The sequence below is a fragment of the Natrix helvetica genome (genome assembly GCF_964273705.1).
Source record: "Natrix helvetica genome assembly, chromosome: 2".
Taxonomy (NCBI): Eukaryota; Metazoa; Chordata; class Lepidosauria; order Squamata; family Natricidae; genus Natrix; species Natrix helvetica.
In genome coordinates this window covers 268508394-268536098 of record NC_138552.1, presented here as the reverse complement: position 1 = coordinate 268536098, position 27705 = coordinate 268508394, and the positions used below count along the sequence as shown (strand labels likewise).

At 42.1% G+C, this 27705-nt stretch overlaps 1 protein-coding gene across 2 annotated transcripts in view; it reads right to left on the bottom strand.

The window, feature by feature from the left end:
• Positions 1–2895: 2895 nt before the first annotated feature.
• CHRNA2 (cholinergic receptor nicotinic alpha 2 subunit) overlaps positions 2896–27705 on the bottom strand; it is a 36475-nt gene continuing 11665 nt past the window's right edge. For both annotated transcript variants that reach the window (XM_081944834.1, XM_081944835.1), the window contains exons 5-9: positions 25365–25522; positions 23717–23761; positions 21913–22022; positions 9844–10936; positions 2896–3870 (exon numbers count right to left, since the gene is read on the bottom strand). In XM_081944834.1, coding sequence (XP_081800960.1) covers positions 3745–3870; positions 9844–10936; positions 21913–22022; positions 23717–23761; positions 25365–25522 — 1532 coding nt within the window. In that variant the 3' untranslated portion in view covers positions 2896–3744. The remainder of the gene's footprint in view (positions 3871–9843; positions 10937–21912; positions 22023–23716; positions 23762–25364; positions 25523–27705) is intronic.

Genomic DNA, 27705 nt, shown 5'->3' with positions numbered 1-27705 from the left:
ATCCTCCTTTCCAAATCACTGTTTACTTATGTTGTACACATACATACATACGTTGTTATCATTATCCCTCCTTTATTTGACTATATCCTGTATCGTAACATTTCCCCCCCTAATAATCAAGACTTAACTGAATCTAACTTAATTCTTTTTTATTAACCTTTATATATAATCCAAAAGGATTTCTAATCTTCCTTTCATGGGTACCATTCAATATTCATATCCAATTATTACTTATCATAACACTACACACTGTATACATTATTATCATTATCAATTATTTATTTAACTATATCTATTGGCACTAAATTTCACTAAGTTTAACTAGTTTTAAATTATACTCTTCCATCTATCAATCTGTATCTTTCCAGTAGCAAAACAGTCTCATGTCTTCTGCCATTTGTGGTGTCAGTCCTCTAATCATCTCCTTAATCATATTTGTATGGACTCCTCTTAGCAACTCCTTGCTTATAAAGTCTCTCATGTAATTTCGATGCCCTTCTTCTGTTTCCTTAATCAGCTTATCTTTGATTGTCAGTAGTGTTATCAATAATGTTGCTAATAAAATTTCTCTCTTTAAATCCATAAATTCTTTTGGTTTTTCTTCTTCTGTGTCTTGCCATCTGGGGTAGAGTTCCTCTCCATTTATTTCCTCTTTCAATATTCCACTCTTTCCATTTTCAGAGACAAACCAATCACCATAAATATCAGCAAATTTAATTTCTTTATAGTCATTTTCCTCTTCAATTTTTAGGATTCTAACCACCACTTTTTCCACTTGATAAACATCTCCAACTTCTTCATCATATTTTACTGTTAGATGCTCTAAGTCTTCCAGCTTCTTCACTATCCTCTCAAATGTGTTTGATAATTTCTGTATTTCTAAGAATATCTTTTGCAGGTTTAAAACTTCTTTCTCCTGTTGAAATTGTGCCATTATCTCAAGCTAACAAACACTGCTGCTCTAGATTGGAAGGTTTTAACAAGATTAAGCATAGATTCACAATAAAGTTTTATTTTCACTTTTCTCTGGTCAAATATATACTTCAAAGGGACATCTGTATGCTTTTCTTCTTATCACTCTCTATAAACAAGCAGTGAAACCTTGGAGTGCCAAGCCAAGATAATCAGTGAGAAAAGTAAGAGTGTTTTGTTTCCAATACACAAACCTCCAGCCTCCAAGTAGCAGTGTTATTGTTGCAATTTTCTTTCTTTCTTTTTCTATCTTTTTTGTATTTCAAGTTTTTAAAAAAAGTCCGATTCTTGAATGAGTTAGAAGAACACCCACAGTAATGAAAGAGGAGGATTTTAGTCCATAGGTTACAGAGTAATAAAAGAAAAAAATAGAAGAAAACTTAATCCATTCATTTTAAAAGGCTGGCATAAATTCCATCCATGAAAATAGCATTTAAGAAGTAAGATAACCCACTGTCCAAAACCATTCCAAACTTAATTCCGCCACTTATTTCTTCTGTTCTCCAATTTAAATTAATTTTAAGTTTTTTATAGGCAGTCTCTTTTAAAACGGTAAAAATTCATCACCAGCTGGAAGCACTTTCTCTTTCCGTATCCTTCCGTTTTGGAGCTGCCCCAACTTTATCAGCCTAATGGCTGGATTTTTTGTTGCCGGCTTGAAGAACTTCTCTTGCATCGATCAGGGACTTTGCGATGTCCCTGAGATCAGCATTCTTCCTGTTCACCATCTCTGCGGGACGGTTTAGGTCTGATTGGACCACCCAGAGGCAAAAGTATTGCCTGCCTTCTCAGAGCATCGAGACCGCACGTCCGTATCATCGTGACGTTGGCTCCTCCTCCTGTCATCTTCTTTTAATGACCCCATAATCCCTTGTGGGATGGAGTCTGGGCAATTGAATGGAGCTGAGTGTTTACTGGCCAGATGCCTTTCCTGTCACCAATGCAGAGTTTTATTCAGCAGATATATTCTCATTGTGCCCAGAGAGAGAAATATTTGCCTCTACCTAGGATTGAACTCACAGCCTCCTGATTCTGAGGTGAAAGCTCCACCTCTAGGCCACCGCACCACTCCTCCATCCACCCATCCTACGATATTTGCAAACATTTTTTTGCTTGCAGTTCAAAGTGGAAACTCTAAAAAGTCTCTATGCTATTCAAGAGTTACTCCATTTTCTATATGACCAACTATTTGCATTTCTCATGCTCATAGATTTTTTTGAAGGGCAAAATATGATATTCTGAAAACCAGGTTTTAAAACTTTGTTCTTGTACCCTCAGATTTAAAAGAGATGAGTGTAAAAAACAAGAGGAAGCCTTTGTCTCTTAACATCTTTGTCTCTTAACATCCTAGGAGAAGACAACGCTGGTGTGACTTAAATAGGAGATTGCACACCTGAAGCCTCTGTGTTTCATTGACAAAAAATTGGCCACATCCAATAGGCCTCCTAACTGAAAAACTGCACTAATGAATGGATCAGCTAATTTTCGTGCATGAAGGTAGCAAATAACCAAGGCATGAATTAGAGACACTGAAAACCAAGCTTGTTTTAAATATATACCCAGATGTGGTATTCAGCCGGTTCGGACCAGTTTGCCCAAACCAGTAGCGGCGAACTGCGGGTGCGCTCACCCACCCACTCATCCTGGCTCCAAAACTTCCTATGTAGCCTCGTTTTCAATGCCGCATGCAAGCAAAGGGCATGCGCAAAAGGCCACACACATGCGAGGAAGGTGTGCATGTGCTCACAGTTCCGAACCAGTGGTAAACCTAAGTGAATCCCACTGCTGTTCATACCCTCTCCAATGTGGTGCCCTCCAAATGCACCATCTTACAACTCCCATCATCCCCAGCCAGCACAACCTTTGATCGGAGTTGCAATCCAATATATTCAACAAAAATCACACTGGAAGACATTGCTGTGCCCTAATAGAGGAAGAGAACCCAGGATGCAATAAGTTGGAAAGATTTTTTTTTACTTTCATTAAGTTCTCAGAGGGTATGGATGACTAGCTACTATCTTAATAACATTTCTTACTTTAAGACCCTTAATAGAAAATTTATTATCCACCTGACTGCTTGCCAGAGCAGGAAGATGAGGTATAAACCAAATGATTGCATAATAAATATTTTCCATGCATCTCTAGAAATTCTCATAATTTATAAATCCTCAACACAGAGACTCCCCAGCACATTTTTGTAACACAAGGATTTAAATGCTGCTTCAATAGCAGGTAACAAAGAGACTTTGTGAAATCAAAGCACTTTCCCAGTTTGGAAATTATTCTAGCTCACATGGTGACATTTTCTGACTGCAATCAGCTTTTTAACTTTTCCCTTGGCATTTCTGGAATAACAGCAGACAAGCTTAATGAGCCACAGCATCAAGAATTTCTGGCCACTGCACTATATGTGGCTCACGAGCCCATTTTGTGCCCCACGGAGCTGCCCCACATCATATTGCTGAATAATGGCATGATTTTCTCTTGATTTTGGGCAAAACAAAAATAATGTAAAACGGATACACAAAACCTCAAGTTTAAGTTTGCATTATTGTTTTTTGTTCAAGTTTGCATTATAATTCTTTGTTTATGTTTTGGGGGGTTTTATATGATGTTAATAATTCCTGGGCAACAAACACTGTTTGTTGCGCAGGATAATCCTGCTATTGGCTTCTTTAGGAAGTTGAATGGAAGATTGGGTGGCATTTTTGTGGAGACTATCTGGTGATGTTGATATATTTAAAGGCAGGGTCTTCATCCTGCATATCAATGCTAGATCATGCCTGCCAGAAATGGAGGAAGGAAAAGTCCAATTGTCCCCAGCAAACAGACAAAGATAAACATCCAGAGGAAGATGCGGTCAATCACCATGGCAACATATTTCCAATCTTCTTTGACCTGCAACAAATGAAAAATCATAACCAGGGCGACTGATTACCAAGTTAACAGGAATTCATCATGATTGGAATGGGAAAACTTAAAAAACATACCACAAATGCTTCAATAACTTAGTCCCAGTGCAGTAGGTTAGCAATAGCAAAAGCACTTCACAGTGCTTTACAGCCCTCTCTAAGCAGTTTACAGAGTCAGCCTATGGCCCCCAACAATCTGGGTCCTCATTTTACCCACCTCGGAAGGATGGAAGGCCGAGTCAATCTTGAGCCTGGTGAGATTTGAACTGCCAAACTGCAGGCAGCCAGCAGAAGTAACCTGCAGTACTGCATTCTAACCACTGTGCCACTGTAGCTCAGGTTAAGTAAGCAAGTAGGTGTAGTAAGTATCAATGTGCCATACCATATAATAATTATCCATCAGAGTTAAAATAGATAGAAAGTAAAACTAACAGAATTCGGCTGAAAAAATCCAGGTGAGCACTGGAGAGCAGCAATGGTAACCCATAGTTTTCTACTGTGAAAATTTTGGTATTCCAGATATGGCATCTTTACAGAGAATAGAGTAGAAAATCCAATGTGCTGGATGAAACTATTCAGTTAGTTAGGTTCCTTCAGAGTTGGGAGACTTGGATTGAGGAAAACAAAATCTTCCAAGCTTTCGGATACATGCTGGAGGCCATCTTCAGGGAACTTCTCTCTAGCCTAACTTCTCTGGCTAGAGAGAAGTTCTCTGAAGATGGGCTCCAGCATGAGTCTGAAAGCTCAGAAGACAAAATCTCTGGTCCCGGTCCAGATTGGATCCTGCAACATTATCCTGAGCAGTGGTGGGTTGCAGGCGGTATGCCCCATTACACGCGTACCGGTGCCTGTCGGAAGCAGCAGTGAGCGTACCGGAATGGTGCTTTGGAGGGCCCACCCACCTGCCCTCGTTCCTTACCTGTATTTGAAGGAAATGGGTTATCTTTGCATGCATGTGCAGCGTACGGCGTCTGTGCAACGCCGCCGAACAGCTGGAGCATTGCAGGTGGTGGGTGCACATGCGTGCCTAGCGCGCATGGCCATGGTGCACGCCCGGTTCCCGTTACAGCGTACCAGTTGCAACAGGAGCCGAAACCCACTACTAATCCTGGGACACAGTACAGTTTATTCTCCTTCATTCATAAAAAACAAAATTGCCTGGGAAAGATTTTGGCAAACAGTGGGGAGATGTATAACACTTCATTTGGAGCCCACAGTGCCATCTAAATTGGGTGAACCTGAAATAGGAGGGCTTCTTTTAAAAGAGAGAGAGAGAGAGCTAAAACAAGTGCCACATGCCATATAGATCTCTGTCCCTACTCTTGTATATTGGGTGTTCAGAGAGGAATGAAGGGACAAACCAGCTATATTTCCTCTCTGGACCGTTACCAGCCCTGTCTCTCAGGCAGAGTGTAAAATCACAATATGTCCCCCAGGCTAAAAGAGTGAACCTTGCCCAGGAAGACATTTCAGGGATGGGGTTCCTATGGGCAGATCAATCTGGACCCATGATATTGGAGAATTATGGCCTACGCGTGATACTAACCACTGTGATCGGTTGAGAGGTTTCTACCACAATTGTGAATGTGTAATCCTCCAGCCTCTAGAAAAATACGGTAGCAGATATGGCACTGCCATATTAACTGTTCTGCCTCAAGGTCTTTTAATGACACGCAAATGAGAGAAAGTACGTTCTGGATTCTGTTGGCTTTAATTCTCTTCCCACTGAGCATTACCTGCAGCTTGGAAAACATCTTACCAATGCTGATGCTACGTCTTAATTTGTAATGAGACAACTTTGGGCAAAGGTAGATATGTCCCTGGAACAGAAAGTTTAACCGCCCTCCAAGTTTTATTGCTTGACTGATCGATTGATGAGGCTTTACATTGCCTCAGTTTCAGTCAACTCTAAGATATTCACAGTCCAACAATAGCTCTAATAAAGGCAAGGCAGTAAAACACTGCAATATAGCTTCCAACCACCTTCATTTGTGGCGTCACATCTTTTTTCAGCAGCCTGGTCTCCAGAGGCCTTCCACAATAACTAGTTGGCAGGATAAGCTATTCCTTAATGCGGTGTGTCTGTGTACACAAAAGGAAGTCCATTTCTGTACTTCCTGTCATTGCCTAAGCCAGGGGTGTCTAAACTTGGCAACTTTAAGACTTGTGGACTTCAACTCCCAGAATTCTGGGAGTTGAAGTCCACAAGTCTTAAAGTTGCCATGTTTGGACACCCCTGGCCTAAGCAATAAGGTGCAGGTGTGAATATGCATTCAAAGAGTGTCTAACAAGCCCCAAAATAGCCAGGTTGTTTGGGGGTGAGCGGGATTGTATCAGTAAGCCAGTTGGATTCTTGTTCTCAATGTCATTTGCTAGCTAGAGAGCTGGAGAGTATGAAGGAGCATGTGTGTGTGTCTCTGTGTGTGTGTTGCTTTACAAGTCAGTCTTCCCACCACCACACATGATCTATGAGGTGGCAGAAACCTCCTGGTAAAAACTAGAGTTTCCATGTGTTACTGGGCTTCCAGAAGTGGGCAACACTGTGAGGAAACTATTCTTCAAGGCACCTGAGGGTAGAACAAGAAGCAATGGGTGGAAACTAATCAAGGAGAGAAGCAACTTAGAACTGAGGAGAAATTTCCTGAGAGTTAGAACAATTAATCAGTGGAACAGCTTGCCTCCAGAAGTTGTGAATGCCCCAACACTGGAAGTCTTTAAGAAGATGTTGGATAGCCATTTGTCTGAAACAGTATAGGGTTTCCTGCCTAGGCAGGGGGTTGGACTAGAAGACCTCCAAGGTCCCTTCCAACTCTACTATTGTATTGTATTGTATTGTATTGTATTGTATTGTATTGTATTGTATTGTATTGTATTGTATTGAATGGCAAGTGAAAGAGGGGAGAACTTATGGTCTGAAACGGTAGGACAAGAGAGGAAATCTTCATACACCCTCTTTCACGCCAACATTTTTCCTCTTCTTTTTCTTAATTGATGACGTTGCTGACTTCGTAGCAATAAAAATAGAGAGATGGCTAAACTGGATTGTGGCTTTGCCTGGGTAAGCCCACTAGCTGGGAAGTTTCCAAGCTGTCCTCAAGGCAAAAGCAGAATAATGGAGGAAAATGCCTAAAGGTTGAAGGAGAGAGGTGTGGTGACGCCAGACAAAGCGGACAATGGTGGGTGGCCGATCCCAGTCACCGAAAACATCACTGACCACATTGGCTCTGAGTGTGACCTATCCTAATATGTGTCCATAGCAACGTGTTGGGGAAGGAAGGCAAACACCACTTCAAAACTAGAATCCCTTAGGACAAATTTAAACTACTGCTGATGTGGGCTGGAGATAAGGCAAAAACAGCACCAGGAGGGCATGATATTTAAAAATGGTTAGGAGCAGGGGTGGACTGCTATGGGTTCACCCAGGTTTGGGAGAACCCATAGCCTACATTATGGCTGGTTCAGAGAACCTCCAAAATCCACCCTTGGCTGGCCCCACCGACTCACCCACCCTGCCTCACCCCTCCCACCCCACCCCGCCCATCCCAGGAGTCTCCATGCAGCCTGTTTTGGATGCCAGGTAAGTGCAGGGCCCACACAGAGGCTAGGGAAGGGGGGAAAATGGGCCTCCTGGAAGTTCCAGAAGGGCAGAAATGGGCCTGTTTCCAGGCTCTGGAGGGCTTCTGGAGCCCAGGGAGGCAGTGTTCTCCCTCCCAGAGGCTTGAGGAAAGCCTCCGGAGCCTGCGGAAGGTGAAAACGCCCCCCCACCCCCCACCATGGTACAGGAGGCCGACTAGGCCATACCCACTATGGCCATGCCCACCCAGCAACTGGGCAGAGAACCTGTTGCTGAATTTTTTGAAGCCCACTCCTAGTTAGGAGGCATGTTTATGCCATAACTGAAGGTTATGAAGATGAGCCTCTTCAGGGCAAGGATACCATCCTTTGCATCCAGCAGACTTCCAAGATGATTAGAAACAATTTGATGAGGTCAATTCTTGGTTCCTGATACTCCACTTTTATATCTGCCTATGCCACCTCACCTTCATTCCGCTTTGTCTGTTTAAGAGGAGAGACTTTTAAGCTACTGGCGGCATTTTTATCCTCACTAAAATGCCTTTTCTATCCAGATACAATTGAACATTTAGCTATTTTCTTTTTCTTACAGTTAATAAAACTCACCTTTAAATCATAAAACTGACGCTTCAGTTTTTATCTTATCAGAAGGAAAAAGGACTGCTACTGCATACCTCTAAACTACTTGCGGGGGTCTCCAACCTTGGCAACTTTAAGTGGGGTCTTGCAGGGGTCTCCAGCCTTGGGAGGAGGGGTCTCCAACTTTGGCAACTTCAAACCTTGTGGATTTCAACTTCCAGAATGCAGGCTGGGGAATTCTGGGAACTGAAGTCCACAAGTCTTAAAGTTACCAAGGTTGGAGTGCCCGGTAACTAGAGCTAGGAGAAGATGCTACAGAGTTGTATTGTTGTTGTTGTTGTTGTTGTTGCTTCCAGTTATAGGTGAGTAACTGGATCAGGCTGTTAAGAGCCTCGGGTCTCTTTCATAAATCAGTATTAAGAAAAACCCTAGCTAAGGTATTTCCTTCCTTCAAAAAGCTGGGTGGAAACAAAAAAGTTATATTTATCATATAACTGAATGAGTCCACCAGTCTCTCTCTCTCCCCCCCCCTCTCTCTCTCACACACACACACACATTTTCAGGTGGCCTGAAAGCCCTTTCTCAATGAAATGGGTCACTTCAATTTGTTGATTCTTTCTGAAAAGAAAGGAACATCTTGTAAAATTCCAGTGAAGTTTCAGCTGGAAGGAGCTCCTAAGGTTAAAACGAAGACTGCATGCCATATCTGGCAGACAATGGAATCATAAATTAACAGTGCAGTCCAATGCAGGCTGAATCAGCATAAGCCCATTAAACCTAATTGATCTTATGCGCAAATAAAAATACTGTAGAATAAGTTAAATGAGTCAGCAAAAGCAAAAGATACATTGTGGGTTGAAGTGGGAGAGCTTTGTGAAAATATTTATCCTTGAATTACTGTGTTAATATTGTGATTTGTGATTTTGCACTAATTCAGATTATATTCCTTCCTGCTCCCCTTTTTTCACAAAAGGTTATCTACCTTCTACCTTTTCCTATCCTTCTAGGCTGATTTCTCTCTTAGATCTAGATTCTAACTGCATCTTAGGTTCTTGGTCTAAGGGATAAGAACACTCCTGCAGACAGATCTTCAGGCTACTGAATTTACACTATATTGCCCAAAGTATTCGCTCACCTGCCTTTACTTGCATATGAACTTACTGTAAGTGACATCCCATTCCTAATCCATAGGGTTCAATATGACGTCGGTCCACCCTTTGCAGCTATAACAGCTTCAACTCTTCTGGGAAGGCTGTCCACAAGGTTTAGGAGTGTGTTTATGGGAATTTTCGACCATTCTTCCAGAAGCACATTTGTGAGGTCACACACTGTTGTTGGACGAGTTTACGTGACTACCACTTCGTGGCTGAGTTGCTGTCATTCCCAAACACTTCCATGTTCTTATAATACAGCTGAAAGTTGACTGTGGAATATTTAGGAGTGAGGAAATTTCACGACTGGAGTGTTGCACAGGTGGCATCCTATCACAATTCCACGCTGGAATTCACTGAGCTCTTGAGAGCGACCCATTCTTTCACGAATGTTTGTAAAAACAGTCTGCATGCCTAGGTACTTGATTTTATACACCTGTGGCCATGGAAGTGATTGGAACACCTGATTCTGATTATTTGGATGGGTGGGCGAATACTTTTGGCAATATAGTGTAAGTGATTCCACACAATTTAAATTGAAACTGGGCAATATTCCTCAGGGTTGGGGATATATGAAAAAAAAAAAAGATGGACTGAGTAGACCAAAGTTGTAATCCCAAAAAACAGTTTTTAGTATCTCAGACTTAGCAACTCACCGAGAAATCTGCATCCTCAGCCCGCAGGTGATTTGCTATGAAGTGCACCCCCTCCAGTGCCTTCAAGATGCTTGGAGACAGCCGGATGCCCTGCTCAGATGAAGCTGAACTTTCTGTTTTGATAGTGGCTGGGTGATGAACCAGTTCCACAAATTTTCTTCCCAGATGTTGAGCACTGGTGTAGCGATATTGAAGGCATTGGTGGTGAGAAATGCTTTGCAGGGGTAGTCGGCCAGCCTGAATCATCTCTTCCTGATTCTCCTCTTCCTCATCCCACCTATCATCTACGTCTGTTTCCAGCCAACACCGTGAAGTGCTGAGATTCGCCGGGGGCATGTCATATTGTGCAATGACCTCTTCACTGGCCACCCTCAACCCTGAAGCTATTACAGAAGGGCGTTTCATGAAGAGCCAACGGGGAATGAAATCCAGAAAAACATTCTGGACCCAGTGTGGCATCTTGTGAGTACTGGGTGAGCGATGATGGACGTTGAGAACGAAGACTGTGATGACAATGGAGAGGGTGACGAAGATCATGGTGAAAAGCAAATATTCGCCAATCAGGGGGATAACTAAGGAAGTGGATGGGATGATTTCAGTGATAAGTAGGAGAAAGACAGTGAGGGACAGAAGGACAGAGATGCACAGGGTGATCTTCTCACCACAGTCGGATGGCAGGTAGAAGACCAACACGGTCAAACAGGAAATTAGAAGGCAAGGGATAATGAGATTAATGGTGTAGAAGAGAGGCAAACGGCGGATGATGAAGCTATAAGTGATATCAGGGTAGATCTCACTGCAACAATCATATTTCTTGGTATTATAAGTGCCCACCGCACTGATAATGGCCCATTCCCCACTTTCCCAGTAATCCTTAAGGTCGACATGGTGCTCCATGCTCTCCAAGTCAATCTTGGCCTTGTCATAAGTCCATGAACCAAATTTCATTTTGCAGTTCTGTTGATCAAAGGGGAAGAAGGTTACATCAATGCTGCAGGAACTCTTATAGATGGCTGGTGGCACCCACTTCACGCTGCCGTTAGAGAAAAGGTGAGCCTTTATCATATGGGTGACAGCAAACTCTCCATCAGCACTTGAGAGAAAAGAAGAGAGAGTTAAGAGGAGATTGTTAACCTTAAACAAACTTCTGCGTCTTGAGCCATTATATAAGGACAGCATTGTAATCCACTCAGTTAAAGCCAATCAAGAAAGACTTCTAATATATTGATTTATTGTGACAAAAACCTGGGGAATCAGACAGTCCTCTCCTTACAAACAAGACTCTTTTGAAACTCACATTTTTCTCTGTTCACATAAAGGTAAAGGTTCCCCTCGCACATATGTGCTAGTCGTTCCTGACTCTAGGAGGCGGTGGTCATCTCCGTTTCAAAGCCGAAGAGCCAGCGCTGTCCAAAGACGTCTCTGTGGTCATTTGGCCAGCACAACTAAACACCAAAGGCGCACGGAACGCTGTTACCTTCCCACAAAAGGTGGTTCCTATTTTTCTACTTGCATTTTTTACATGCTTTCGAACTGGTAGGTTGGCAGAAGCTGGGACAAGTAACGGGAGCTCACTCCATTACACAGCACTAGGGATTCAAACCGCTGAACTGCCAACCTTTCTGATTGACAACCTTAGCGTCTTAGCCACCGTGTCCCTTACATATTACATACTAATACTAATACATCTACACAATATTTTGAACCCTAGGTTAAGGGTTAAGTATAAGTCATCATTTGGTGATCTTAGAAGAAGGGCCTTTAATAGTGGATTTGGCCTTGGCAATATAACTACTAAGGCTTAGATCAGTGATGGCTAACCTTTTTGCCATCGCGTGCCAAAAGCGGAGGGAGCACGGGAGGGTCCTGCGTGGGCGTGCCCACACCCATAATTCTATGCACCCTCCCCGCACCTATGCGTGCAACCCCCCGTGAATGCGCATGTGACCCCCCGTGCATACACGTGTGCCCCCCATATGTGCACCCTCCATTTATTTTCCTCCCCAGGCTCTCCAGACGCTTTCTAGGAGCCTGGGGAAGGTGAAAACGGCCTACCCCTGCCCCCCTGGAGGCCCTCCAGAGACTGGAAATGGGCCATTTGCTGACTTCCGGTTTGCTCGGAGGGTCGTTTTAAGCATTCCGAAGGCGTCAGGGACCGTCTGGAGGCTTCCCTGACACCTCCGGAGGGCATCCGAGGGGGGCGGGGGAAGCTGTTTTCACCCTCCCCAGGCTCCTATAATGCCTCTGGAGCCTGGGGAGGGCGAAAAAAGATGTAAAAATGGGGGGAGCACCTGTAGTGTGCGCATGCACACTGGGGGTCGCGCATTGCATTATGGGTGCGGCACGTGACCATGGGGATGCTGCAACGGTCGCAAGTGTGAAAAACGGTCATAAGTCACTTTTTTCAGTGCTCTTGTCATTTCGAACAGTCACTACATGAACTGTTGTAAGTTGAGGACTCCCTGTACAACTAGGTTTCACTGCCGGCTACAATTAGGTGCATGAAAGTTGTCCTTTTAGAAAGCATGAGAAATGTCAACTGAACTACTCGACAATGACTTTGGAACTGAAAAGCCATATGTGAAGAAGAAGAATTAATGGGGTAGATTAACATCAGATTGGAAATCAATATTCATTTTAATAGCAGCCACCAGAATTATATTTATTAGCCCTCCTGCAAGCTCTGTTCATCAAACCATTCAGCTCAGATTTGTTGGCACCAGCTTTGTTTGAACTTTCATTTCAGGGACAATGTAAAATTTGTTCTATGCTGCCTACCAATAATTCTGTAGGATTTCAGACAAATTTCTGAGCTCTATCTGGTGCTGCTGCTAACCAAACCTGTGACCTTCCTCCTCCAGAGGCTGTCCACCACAAATACCAATGGTAAACCCATCTCCAAGAGACTGTGGTGAATAATTGTCAACTTTTAAACAAAAGAGCCACTGAAAGCATTTAAGAAAGTCAAAAATGTCTAATTATCTCAATAAACTGTTTGACCTTCAAAGGGGAATAGAACATATAACTGATTCCAGCCACAGAGCAATTGCAATGCACATTTAACAGATGCTTTTGTGCAGGTTAATAATATATTGATGTATAAGCATCGGCAAATGAGAGCTGATGTGGCTGTTTGCTAAGAAAGCACATGGGATTGCGCATTTCACAGCTCAATGTTACTTTAATTCAAACATAAGTATGTGCAACTTGCATAATTTGAAGGATTCATCATGAATTCTTAAATGATGAAGGATTCCCTTCATCATTTCTGGTGATGACTGCTGGATTGGCTAGATCATAGTAGCAGCATGTGGGAAAGAGTTAAATCAACCACCACCACTTAGCTCCATAGATTATAAACAGAATAACAGCATTTGAAGGGACATTGTAGGTCTTCTAGTCCAACTACAGCTTGAAGAGGTGACCCTATATCATTCTGGACAAGTGGCTGTCCAGTCTCTTCTTAAAAGCCTCTAGTGATGGAGCACTCATAACTTCTTAAGTCGTTCCACTGATTGATTGTTCTCACTGTCAGGAAATTTCTCCTTAGTTCTAGGTAGGATCTCTCTTTAATGATCTTCCACCTATTATTTCTTGTCCTGCCCCTCAGGTGCTTTGGACAATAAATTAACTCCCTCTTCTCGGGGACAGCTCTTCAAGGCAGCTATCAGGTCACCCCTAATCCTTCTCTTCAATATGCTAGACATACCTAGTTCTCTTACTGGGACACGGTGGCTCAGTGGCTAAGATGCTGAGTTTGCTGATCAGAAGGTCGGCAGTTCAGTGGTTCGAATCCCTAGTGCCGCATAACGGAGTGAGCTCCCATTACTTGTTCCAGCTTCTGCCAAACTAGCAGTTCAAAAGCACGTAAAAATGCAAGTAGAAAAATAGGGACCACTTTTGGTGGGAAGGAAACAGCGTTCTGTGCGCCTTTGGCATTTAGTCATGCCGGCCACATGATCACAGAGATTTCTCTGGACAGCGCTGGCTCTTCAGCTTTGAAACTGGAGATGAGCACCGCCCTGTAGAGTCGGGAACGACTAGCACATATGTGTGAGGGGAACCTTTACCTTATCTAGTTCCCTTAACTGGTCATCCTACGGTTCAGCCTCCAGGCCCCTTATCATCACTGGTGCTAAATATACCAAATCTGATATATTTATGTATATCCTGGACAATCCTGTCTATTGATCTTCCCATCAAATGCTTCCCTCCTCACTCCTCTTTCTGCCCACAATTAAGAAAATGTCAAAGACATAAGACAAACAGACTAGCACTGAAGGCAGAACTGTTATTATTCCTGAGGGCCATTTGATGGCAGCATAATACCAGCCAATTGAAGAAGGCCATTCCTCGTGGAGTAAACTAAGATTTGCACACAGACAGAAAGAAGCAATATTTGCCATCATTACTTGGAGGAGAACCGGCTGGGCATTGTCCTTTAAGTTTGCATTGCTACTGAGGGAATACCACATTTCAGCAGCAGTTAAAAGTGGAATGCATCATCATCTTGTGAGTGCAGTGTGATTGCAGAAAGTAATTCATTAAGATCCAAATCTGCTGTGTTTTCAAGAACAAACCCAAAACACAGCATAAGTTTGGAACTGCAAAGACCACAAATTTTGCTCAAGGCCACCAATGAATCAGGAGAAATCATACCTGGATAAAGTATGATTTGTTGGAGTGATCAGACTCTAGAAAGAGTGCAGAGAAGAGCAATAAAGATTGCTCCAGGGGGATTGGAGGCTAAAACATATGAAGAACGGTTGCAGGAACTGGGTTTGTCTAGTTTAATGCAAAGAAAGACTAGGGGAGACATTATAGCAGTGTTCCAATATATCAGGGGTTGCCACAAAGAAGAGGGAGTCAAACTATGCTCCAAGGCACCTGAGGGTAAAACAAGAAGCAATGGGTGGAAACTAATCATGGAGAGAAGCAACCTAGAACTAAGGAGAAATTTCCTGACAGTTAGAATAATTAATCAGTGGAACAGCTTGCCTCCAGAAGTTTTTAAGAAGATGTTTGATAACTATTTGTCAGAAGTGGTGTAGGGCTTCCCGCCTAAGCAGGAGGTTGGACTAGAAGATCTCCAAGGTCCCTTCCAACTCTATTATTCTATTCTAACTTAACAGCCTATTTCCACCAGAAGATAGCAGCTTCTAGTTAGCAGGACAAGCAGGACAACTGGGATATAAAAATAGCATGCCTCACCCCGAATGTCTCACAGTCTGACAAAATATTTCACTGAATAGAAAAATCTCACCATGAGAATGAAATGAATGCCCAATTTGCCTAGCAGTATTCTAAGTCTCATGAGTTACAAGTAGCAAATTGCACTACATATTGGAAAACTGCTGAGCTGGAATGTATTAAGATTGAGCATCTTATTAAGCTGTTTCTTTACTTGGAATAAACAAATGATTGTTCTTATTATATTGTACAAGTAGAATGGCTGTTAGTTTTTTGAATGACAATTATTACTCCCTGCATCTTCTGGGTTTCATTTCTCTTAGAGTTTACTGTTTTGTATCATTCCATCACTCTCTCTTATATAGCAATAGCACTTAGACCTATATACCACTTCACAGTGCTTTACAACCATCTCTAAGCAGTTTACAGAGTCAGCATATTGCCCCCAACAATCTGGGTCCTCATTTTACCCACCTCAGAAGGATGGAAGGTTGAGTCAACCTTGAGCCAGTGAGATTTGAACTGCCAAATTGCAGGCAGCCGGCAGTCAGCAGAAGTAGCCTGCAGTACTGCATTCTAACCACTTTGCCGCCGTGATCTTATCATTTATTATATCATTTATTGATGTCTACAGCTGGTGGATATATATGTATATTACTGAAATGACAGTACTTGCATGATTCTGCATGACTGCAGGATGGGTACACCTTATAGATATGTTGATATTTGAGATGTATTGCTATTCTACTAAGAAAGCAAGGGTGATTGATGCTTCTGGAAATATTCATGGTTGAAAGTCTTCTTCCTCTTACTAGCTATTTTTTTTTCATTTGTTTTCATTTATTTTAGGATGCAGATGTAAATATTCATAAGATTGTCCAAAATGAAGATCTATCTTATGACTGAAAGGTGTAGAACTTGTCATAATGAAGTGGTTTAGATGTGAGTGTGTGTATGTTCTGTCTTCTTGTTTTTTTCCTCACCTTTCATTGGCTTACTTGGACATGATCCACTCACATCAATATTAACAAGTAAAATTACAAACAATGAATCTTCTACCATATGTAGTGGACCTGTACCAAAGCCAGAAAGTATTAGCTTAAAATAAAGGAATGGCTGGAACAAATTACAGAACAAAAGATCGAATTGAAACTGGAACTATTCTTATTGGGCATATTAGGTGAAAAAATGTAAACATTTTCAATATATAATATTACATATTCTAACTGCAGCAAGAATTGTATTTGCTTAAAATTGGAAACAGAATAATATCCCTGCAGATGCAATGAAAATAAGAAAGGTACTTGAGTGTGCAAAGTTGGATAGGTTGACCATGGAACTGAAAAACAGAGAAGAATCAGATATTATAAAGTGTGGAGTAGATGGTATAAATGGCTGGAGGATACCGTGTTTCCCCCAAAATATGACAGGGTCTTATTTTCTTTTAACTACAAAATATGGCTTGGGCTTTTTTATGGGGGGAGGGTTTATTGTTTTGGGGTTGCCGGGCAGCTGCTCTCTTGCAAGCAGGCTCCCATAGAGCCAGGCATAGCCTCATGGGCTAATGGCTGTGTTGAGCTGTTGCAGCAGCACAACACAACAGCCATGAAGCAACCACGCTGATAAGCAGCCACCCAGCAAACCCCCTTTGCAGCCGGGCACAGCGCAATTCACGGACCTAGGGGTATCACCAAGCTGCCTGCAGAGCATACAACCATAGAGCGTGCACCCAGAGTGGCCACTGCCGAAAGACTCAGGTTGGAAGCCACGGAAAAAGCCAGGCTGGGATGGCAGCGGCGGTGCCCTGGCTCCCTAATGAGAGCTGGGCCATGAATGGTGAGGCTGAGAGGTGGGTGAGCGAGAGCGGAACAGCCACTCGCGCAACTCCCCTCTCCAGCCATGCAGAGTGTCATTCACTGGCATTTGGAAGGCTCCAAGCCGCGGGAGCTGGGCAGCGGCGAACAGGCGCTAACATGGCTTGGCGATACCCCTAGGTCAGTGAATGGTGCTGTGCCTGGCTGCAAAGGGGGTTTGCTGGGTGGCTGCTCGTGAGTGTGGTCGCTTCATGGCTGTTGTGTTGCGCTGCTGTGACAGCATAACACAGCCATTCGCCCATGAGGCTGTGCCCAGCTCTTTGGGAGCCTGCTCGCAAGAAAGCAGCCACCCGGCAACCCCCCTCTTCAGCTGGGCACAGCGCTGCTCACCAACCTAGCGGTATCCCAAAGGCACCAAGCAGTGCAATCACCTTTGCCTCCCCCCAAGTTCCCGCAGCTTGGCACCTTCGGGATACTGCTAGGTTGGTGAGCGGTGCTCTGCCTGGCCGGAGGTGGGGGTTGTCCAGGGGGTTTATATGTGGGGGGCTTATATTTTTGCTCACCAGAAAAATGTGGCATGGCTGTATTATGAGGACATGTCGTATTTTCGGGGAAACACAGTAGATGCAAAAATACTGTATGAGAATTAAGTATTATCTACAATAAATACGACAACACTGTATATATCTGTAAATATTATTATATTCTAAGTGACTAAATAATATAGATTACACTAGAGAATATAGAAATAGAGCTTATGTAAATATGAATGATATTAAAGATACTGATTCGGAAATGCTGTAATGAGTGGAAATTTGTGTTTTGTTTTCAATGTTTAAATAAGTTCAATAAAATTTATTTTTTAAAAAAGAAGTAAAATTAATGCCAGTAAATATGACACCATCACTCTGTCTCACACAGAGACAAAGTAAAGGAACACAGAGACAATCTTAGAGAAGGTACGTGATGACCAACCAGGATTGAGAAATAAGTTTAGCCCAGGGAAACAAAAAAAGTATGTGAAAAAGAAATTTAAGATTGCTTCGGGTAGCCTCTTTTTGATGTAGGAGAGAGGGAAAGGAAGTCTTGACAAGCTTTCGAGATTCTGTTATTATAATTTATACCAATAAAACAGAGTTCTAGTATTTTTTGTGCTGCTTCTTGATCCACTAACCTCAAAGTACTAAACATGTAAATTTATGTTTGAGCATGTATGTGTGAGTATGTATGTATCCTAACACATATAGTTAGGATATCTCTGCCCTGATAAACTCTGCCTCTTAACTCCCACAGTCTGACAGGAAAAGTTGGCTTATCTTCAGTTTAAGAAAATGAACGTCTGTGTAGTTTTTTTTCTACATAGGATGCTGCCAATATGCCTCTATTTCATTTGCATTTCTAACATCCTCTCAAATTGTACACAAGAAGATAGATGAATGCCAAGGACATGTACCAGAAAGCTATGCTTTCCACAAAAATAATCTTCTCTTTATCCCTAAAAGTTGAGGTGCAAAAATGAGTGGAGGCATGATGGAATGTTTCTTTTTTAAAAAAAGAAGAATATTGCAGTCATGATCCTGTGATGGAAACTCCATTCCTTTCTTGTGTGCATTGTGCAACACATTACATAAGACTTATGGACTTCAACTCCCAGAATTCCTCATCTAGCATAGTTGGCTGGAGAATTCTGGGAGTTGAAGTCCATAAGTCTTAAAGTTGCCAAGGTTGGATACCCCTACATTAAAGAGTAATAGAGTTTTGATCACATGTCATGACCGTCATCTTGATTTTTTGCTTCTCCTTATGGATGCTCATGGAAATGGAAGAGTCTCTCTCCCCTGAAATTCAGATTTGCTGTTGATCTTCATTCACATGACAAGGGGAAAGTCCCTCGAAACCAATCAATTCCAAACGATATCAGCTAGGAAGAAACAAATTGAGAATCAAAAAATAAGAGTTGAAAGAAAGGTATAGAAACTTAGAGAGTGAACTTCAAAAGAAACCACAAAATAGAAGTATAAAAGGAAGTATGGAACTGATTAAACATGAATTGGCTATATTTGAAAAAGCAAAATTGGCACAGTCTATAAAAAAAAAGCAAAACAAAATGTAATGCAAATAAACCGGGGCGGTGGCTATCCTATAGGCTGAGGAAGCAGAAGCAAGAGAACTGGATCAATAAACTACAAGATGAAAAAGGCGAGATCTGCTATCAACTAGAGGAAAAGAGAAAGATTACCCAAGAGTTTTATGAACAATTATATAAAGAAAACCGAGACTATACAAAGGAAGAAATACTACAATATTTGGAAAAATCAGATCTGCCAAAGATTCCAGAGGAAATAAAAGATATGCTCAATGAAGAAATTAAAACATCAGAGATAATTGAGGCTATACAAAAACAAAACACTTATAAAGCTGCAGGGATGGATGGAGTGCCAGCGGAAATATATAAAGAATTCCAGGATATGCTTGTTCCAACGCTGTTGGAAGTTTATAATGCTGTGTTGAAAGAGGCGAAGACACCGCTATCATGGATGGAGGCTAACATTGTATTAATACCTAAGGGGGGTTCATACAAAATTACAGACCAATCTCACTGCTAAATGCAGATTACAAGATTTTTGCTCTGATAATAGCAGAACGGTTGAAAAAATTCCTCACATCATTTATCCACACAGATCAAATGGATTCCTCCCCAGAAGACAAATTAAAAGCAATGTGAGAATTATGCTGGACATTCTCGAATATTATGAAGTACATAATGAAAAACAGGTTGCACTATTTTTTCTCGATGCCCAAAAGGCATTCGACAATGTGAACTGGGAATTCTTGCAACAATTGGAACACATGGAATTTGGGGATAAATTTATAAACACAATTAGAGCAATATATACAAATCAAAAAGCCAAAGTAATAATTAATGGTGAATTAACGCAAAGTATAGCAATCCAGGAAGGTACAAGACAAGGTTAATATGTATAAACAGCAGCTATCCCCACTGCTGTTTATACATATTAACCTTAGAAGTTTTAGCCAGGAATGTATGTAAAGCGGAACAGATAAAGGGACTAGAAATTAAAAAGGAACAAATTAAGTTACAGGCTTTTGCAGACGATCTAGTGTTTGTGTTAAAGGATCCTATAAAGTCTGGTATGAAACTTATCGAGGAATTGACAGAATATGGGAAAGTAGTGGGTTTAAAGATAAATATGACAAAGACTAAAATGCTGGTTAAAAATATGACATTCAAATTGAAAGAGGAGTTAATGAAAAAATTGGGTATCCAAATTGTTAAAAAAGTAAAATATCTAGGTATACACTTATCTGCGAGGTGTGCGTCCATCAAAGAAGACAACTATAGTAATCTGATCAACAAAACTAAGACCTAGAAAGGTGGAAAAACCTACAATTGTCACTGATGGGTAGGATCGCAGTCATAAAAATGAATGTACTACCAAAATTTCTTTTCCTATTTCAGAATATTCCAATTAAATTAGAAAAAGATTTTTTTAAGGATTTGAATCAATTGGTTTCAAAATTTAGTGGGCAGGGAAGAAAACCAAGAATAAAACTCAAGACTACGCAAGACACTAAGGAAAAAGGAGGATTTGGTGCACTAGATTGGGAACTTTATTATATTGCGGCCACCCTAACATAGTTAAAAGAATGGATAATGTTGAGAAATAAAGGATTACTTAAATTGGAAGGTCATGACCTCTAAGCAGGATGGTATGCCTTCCTGTCGTATGAAAAAGGATCTGCACATAAATATTTCATTGGACACTATATCAGACAGTCCCTGTTATTAATATGGAACAAAATTAAACATGACCACTATACCGAAATACCCATTTGGCTATCTACGATGGAAGCATATATACACCAAATTTAATTAATATGGAAAATATTGTTACATATAAAGAGTCATTGAACAGACAGGGGGAGATTAAAACTAGATTAGAATTGGTATCACAAGGGGTACAAATCGAATGGTGGTCTTATTTACAGATACAATCAAGGTTTGCACTGGACAGGAAGAAGGAAGGTATTGCTAAAGATTACACAGTGTTAGATAAACCTTTGATAGAGACAGAAAACAAGTTGATCAAAATGCTGTATAGATTTTTATTGGAATATAACTTGAGGAAGAACATGTCAAAGAAACTATGGTCGCCTGGGTGAAAAACTTTGGTTATAATGTGGAATTGGCTAAGTGGGAAAAACTTCGGATACTTAATCGGACACTAACATTGACTACGGCGTATAAAGAAAATCTCTATAAGATGTTCTACAGATGGCATCTCCCCCTAGCACGGCTGTCCAAAATGTTTAAAAATCTGGCCCCAAATTGTTGGAAGTGGAAGCCAACTGTTGAAAATAAGTTGGAAGAAAAGGCGGCTTAACCTGTTCCTTGAAATTCTCTGTCTCCCCTTGACATCACTTTGCTCTGCAGCAGGTTAGTATCAAAGCAGTTGGCAACTATTCCAAAAATCTATTCAGGCCATTTTCACATAACATTTCTAATCTAATTACAGAATTAATTAATTCTCTGGGTTGTGAGATATATATATATAATTACAAAGTCACAAAATGACCTTGATTCACATCATACATTAAGCCCCAAAAGAAATTTTAGTGAAGGTGAAGAGAACCAAATTTAGGATCTGATGTTAATGTAGCCATTACATTTGTAGATGTTTGGTCCAATGTGCTCAGTGGGAAAATCAATTTCAAGGAGAATATCCATTTGGATACAGAACAGGCAGGATGTCAGAGTTCCATTAACAGAGATAAGTTGTCTCCAAATTTGTCCCCGTAGGAGAAAAATATATAACAACCTTACCTCCATTTCCCAGTGTGTATTATGATTCTGGACTATATTTCATTCAGCCCCTTCATTTCATGACATTTAGTGAAATTTACCTCTGTGTGTTCTTTTGCATTAGGCCTTTCTATGTTAGGTTTTAAGGAAGATTTTTTTTGAAGTGCAACGTTGAGATGTCTTTACATTTGTATTTCTCACTGTCCCCAATTCATCCAGATATTCAATCCTATCACCTACTTGTTATACAGCACAATATCTGGGATCCAAATCATCTCAGAAGGTACTCGAATAGAAGTAACGTTGTCAAAATCTGTTGGATTCCACTGAAGCTTGTAGTCATTCCATTCCTGATGGTAAAGAAGAAGTCTTTGTTCATTCCTTTCTAACAGGATGATGTGATTATTTACAAGGGCACAACAAACATTGTTTATTTATTTGTTTATTTACAAGACTTATATGCAGGGGTCAGATTCAAAAATTTTATGAACCGGTTCTCTGCCCAGTTGCTGGTCATGGTGGATGTGGCCTACTCATCCTCCTGCACCACAATGTGGGGGGGGGGCTCCAGAGGCTTTCTTCGAGCCTCCGGGAGGGTGAAAACAGCCACCCCTGGGCTCCGGAGGCCCTCTTGGAGGCCAGAAATTGGCCCGTTTCCAGACTTCCAGGAGGCCCATTTTTCTCCCTCCGAGAGCCTCCGTGCAGACCCTGCACTTACCTGCTTTCCAAAACTGGCTGCATGGAGACTCCTGGAAGGGGAGGGCAGGGATGGGTGGGGCCAGCCAGTCCTTGCAACTACCGGTTCAGCGAACCAGATGTAAAATTAGCATCCCATTCGCCCGAACTGGTCTAAACCAGCTAAATCCCACCCCTGCTTATATGGCCACCCATCTCATACAATGACCCTAAGCAGCTCATGACAATTCATAAAACATAGTTAAAAAGAAATATATTGTTTCTCCCATGCACTAGATCAAACATCCTCATAGCTCAACCATGGTCCTAGATCAATACCTGGGGCACGAATCAGGTTTTCCCAGCCCTCCAGAAGGTTAAAAGAGCAGGAATCCCTCTGATCTCAGGTAAGAGACTGCTCAAAGGGGTTGGGGTGGCACCTCTGAGGTCCCACTGAAGGGCCACAAGAATGGGTGCAGACCTGGAGCACACACATCTTACCTAATCTAGTAATACATGCAGATACCCTCAAAAGAGGCAGTCCTGCAAATAACCTGGCCCTGTGCCATGTGGATCTTTGAAGTGTAAATCACACCAGAATTCAAATTCAAAATTCAGGGAACCCAAACTGTGTGTTCTGCTGCATCCTGGACCACTTCCAATTTTTGGATGGTCTCCAAGCGCAGCCCCATAGAGACCACATTGCAGTAATCCAAATGACTAAGCCATGGATGATTGTGAGCAATTGGTGGTCTAGAAATTGGTTCAGTTGGTGCATAAGATGGATTTGTGCAAAGGCTCCCCAGGCCACAGCTGCCACGTGCTCTTCCATCAGGAGCCACAAGTCCAAGAGGACCCTCAAATTATAAACCAAAACTGTAAGGGGTAATGATATCCATCCAAAGTCAGAAATATTTCCCCCCCACACACAAAACAGCTAGATTTATAGGACACACTAACCCAGAAAAATCTAATTGTGGTTAATAGGAACCAAGACCATATCATGGGAAAGCAGCTGTTAGCTTTTTACTGAACTTGATGGTATGAACACAATGATGATGTGCTCATCTCAGAAATTGTCTTTCCTGGTTTTTAAAAAGGATTACAGTAAATAAACAGACTATAGCTCTCAAAAATACAATATATCAGCCTACAGTAGACACCCACCATATTCAGATATAGGTAAAAGTTGGAAAAACAACACAAGGTTTGCTATAATGCCCCCTGGATTCTCTATTAGAAGTGAAAAAACAAAGGAGGACACCACCCTTTACATGGTACAAGATCCATATAATGTCGTTGCATTTGGAGAATCGATTTTTGGAGTTGCCCGGCGTCAATTTCACTAGATTGCACCTGTCCTGCTTACCTGTTTCAGCCAAACATTTGTGGTCATCATTTGATTCTTTTCATCCTGCATGGGCAAAGAAAAAAGGAGAGGTATTTGGGTTGAATGGAAAGACACACATTAAATCCTGTCACTGCATTTAACCCTAGAAAGCAAGGCAAATTCTGTACTTGTGAGGCTGGCTTGTTCAGTATGCTAGATAAGGCTAAAATTGGAAGTTTCAGCACAGTGGTGGGTTTCCAATTTTTTTACTATTGGTTCGCTCGGGCATGCACTAGCATGCGCAGAAACATCTGGATGGGTGGGCGGAGCCTCCTGCCGCCGCTACTATCAGTTTGCCCATCCCGGGCTGGACCAGAAGCAACCCACCCACCTCTCTTTCAGCATATAGCAGGAACTCAGCTATTTCCCTTAGCAGGCTATGAGAACCAAGCCATTGAGCTAAACATAAGGTGAGTCATTTTGGGGGGGCAGAGCATATTCCATGAATACAGCAAACTACTGTTTGTCTAGATTTAAGCAGGTTGTATGAACTCAGCCTCTGGAAACTTTAAAGATAGCAATCCCCCTTTTTCATCAGAGTGAAGAGCACAAATACCTTCTCTCTGACCTCTGAGAATGAGTGTTATAACTGGTTGTGAAAGAGCCGTGGTGGCGCAGTGATTAGAATGCAATATTTTAGGCTGATTCTACCCACAGCCAGGAGTTTGATCCTGACCACTACAAGGTTGATTCAGTTTTCCATCCTTCCAAGGTCAGTAAAAGGAGGGCCCAGATTGTTGGGGGCAATAGGCTGACATTTTAAACCACTCAGAGTACCGTAAAGCACTATGGAGATACATATGAGCCTACCAGTGACGTGCGGTGAGCTCTACGGCTGGTGAGGCTGGTGACGTCATCAGCGTGAGCCACGGCTTCATGTTGACTCAGGAAGGAGGGGAATGGGACGTCAGCGCGCTCCGCGGGACAGTGGCTCCGCGGGACAGCGGCTCATGCTGCGCGATCCCTCCTCCGCGATCCCTCCAGCCTCCCTCCTGCGCTGAGGAGCCTTCTGCACACATGGTCGGGAATGGGAGCTCTCCGTGGTCCCCTTCATGTTGACTCAGGAAGGCGGGGAATGGGACGTGCGCAGGAGGGAGGCTGAGGCTAGAGGAGCCTCCTGCACACGTGGTCCCATTCCCCTCCTTCCTGACTCCTGAGTCAACATGAAGGGGACCACGGAGCTCTCCCATTCCCGACCACGTGTGCAGAAGGCTCCTCAGCGCCTTTTCCCTTTTCCCTTTTTCCTTTCCCTTTTTTTTTTAATTTTCATGCTGAGAGCGGTGTGGCTCTGTCTCCCCTGCCTCCCCTGACCACACGTCCCTGGAGCCTACGTCTACTGCTATCGTGTTTTCCAAAACATCTAAAGAAACATATATCCCTGCCTGTTCCTGTCACCAAATATGTCTTCCATGATACATATAATGCAAATCCTTTTCTAGGGGGCGGGGAATCCCCAAACACATTCATTTTGAAACCATGAAGCCAATTCCAAAAGAGGGCTTCAATCTGAATCCTTTCTCTTATTTTCATAGTATATTGACAATAGAATTAACATGTGTTTTCTCCAACTGCAAACATTTTTACTGAAAGTGCTACAGAAAGATCAAGTGCTAGCTTGTATACATACCACATCAATTAGCTGAGCTATGGAGAGTCCAAACCTGACAATCACAACATCCGAGGTATTGGGAACCGGCCTGGACCACCGGTTGTAAGCATGGAAAAGATATCTGAAGAGCCGTTCTTCTGCCTGGGTCTGTGTCCGGCCTTGGAGAGATGCAGATTCTACCAATAGGAACATGCAAACCTGTTATGGTCAGTCTAACCAAACTTTAAAAACCAGCATATCATTCTCAAATATTGCAAAAATAAGTATTGCAAGTCAATGTCTAAATCAGTTTGAACAATGAAATTAAATGTTGAGATCAATGTTCAAATATGACCAGAATTCAGAGGTGGTATTCAGCCAGTTCTGACAGGTTCTGGAGAACCGGTAGTGGAAATTTTGAGTAGTTCAGAGAACCGGCAAATAGGCTGGCTCCACCCCGCTGCCTCCCAGCTGATCTTCTTTTGTTGCCCTGAACAGGAGAATGGAGCTGGAAAACAGTTTGTGGGGTGGGGAGGGAATGGGGGTTTTGCAGTAACCTTCCCCTACCACGCCCACAAAGCCATGCCCACAGAACCAGTGGTAAAAAAAATTGAATCCCACCACTGGACCATATGCTATTTTTTGAAAAAATACTGAAGCTGAACAATCCTCTCCCATTTCTTACATTAATCATTCTGACAATGCCTTGAAAATCAGCAACTTTATTGAGCCTTCAGGATCTTTATATGTTTTTTTCATAATGGGCTAGGTGGCTCAAATAAATAAATCCCCCCAACCCCAGATCTTGCGAGACTGCTGTGTTGTAAAAGAGTTTCTCATGTTATGCAAAGATAACAAACTCCATAAGCTCTTACATACTGGTGTGAACTCGCATGAGACTGTGGTAATTTTTGCAGCCACTATTAAGTAAGGAAGTGAAGAGTTGTTTGGATCGATGGCAGCCACATAAATTTGTTAAACCAAACTATCAATCACTAGAATCCTAAAGCTGGAAGAAGGGTTCATTCTGCTCAGCGCAGGCATCCAGATTAAAACATTGGAAACAAATGATGGATGAGACTGAGAGAGAGAGAGAGGGAGGGAGGGAGGGAGGGAGGGAGGGAGGGAGGGAGAGAGAGAGAGAGAGAGAGAGAGAGAGAGAGAGAGAGAGAGAGAGAGAGAGAGAGAACAAACTATCAAAACAAGTTAGTGACAAGCATTACTGGAACTTGCACCTCTATTGTATTGCATTAGGCACAAACACATTTATATGTAGGAAAAACTCAAAACTGCAAAGCTCTTGAGAAGTTGGCATGCATAAAAAGGAAATGAACCAGCTCAAGAAGACAAACAAAGCTTAAGGAAAGGATATAAGCTTCATGTTGCCACAAATTAACAACACAAAATAGGGAAGCTTAGATGTATTCATTATAAATCCTAGCTTTGAATCTAGTAATATCTGCAGGGCAGCCTTACAAGTCAAGATGGCAATTGTAGCTTGGATCATCATAACACCCCTTTATGAAGTTTAATAGTTATACAACAGGAGCAGATGGAGGCAAGGAAACATAGTTTGCACCAGTGAGATGACAATGGTAAGAAAACAGCTAGGCTTGACTAGATCTGATGGCCAAGATCCTACAAGGAGTTTTAGCAACATAGGGTTGGTCATGAAAGGAGCAGAACTGTCTCAGAGGAAATATTAAATTGAAATCTTCACAGCCCTTCACAACTATGCTGCCTCTTCTAAGACTTCTTAAGAGATTTTAAGCTTGCACCTCTCAAATGGCCAAAGGAGATGGGAATTGTGGGAGTAGCTTGTAAAAGAAGACTTTTCTAACTTGATTTTTTGCTGTGAGCTTCTTGGTGCCCCCTGGGCTTGGTTATTTTCTTGCAGATGTTTTATTACCCACCTAGGTAACATCAGCACTGCTAGAGATGACACCTAATTGGGTAATGGAATGTCTGGAAGAAAACAACCAGGCTCAGGGAGTATCAAGACTCCACAGTTCAACTCTTACAAATATTGTCTTCTATTGAAGACAAATTAACACCCAAGGAAAGATTAGGATGAACAGTTGATCTGGTGTCCTTTTCCAGTTTATATTATTTTCAACTGTTTTTAACATTCTACACCATGCACTTGTCTTGGCAAGCTTTTCAGAAGTGGTTGGCCATTGTTTGCTTTGTAGAGTTGAGAGAGAATCACTGGCCCACTAGCTGGCTTTGGGCCAGTGACTTTGGCTTTGTGTCTAAGATGGGACTAGAATTTAGGGTCTCCTGCTTTCTAAGCTCGAAACCTTGTATGTCACACAAATGCATCTTGCTACGAAACCTGGAAAGGTAAGCAGGCATGGGGACCAGTGGTGGGATTCAAATA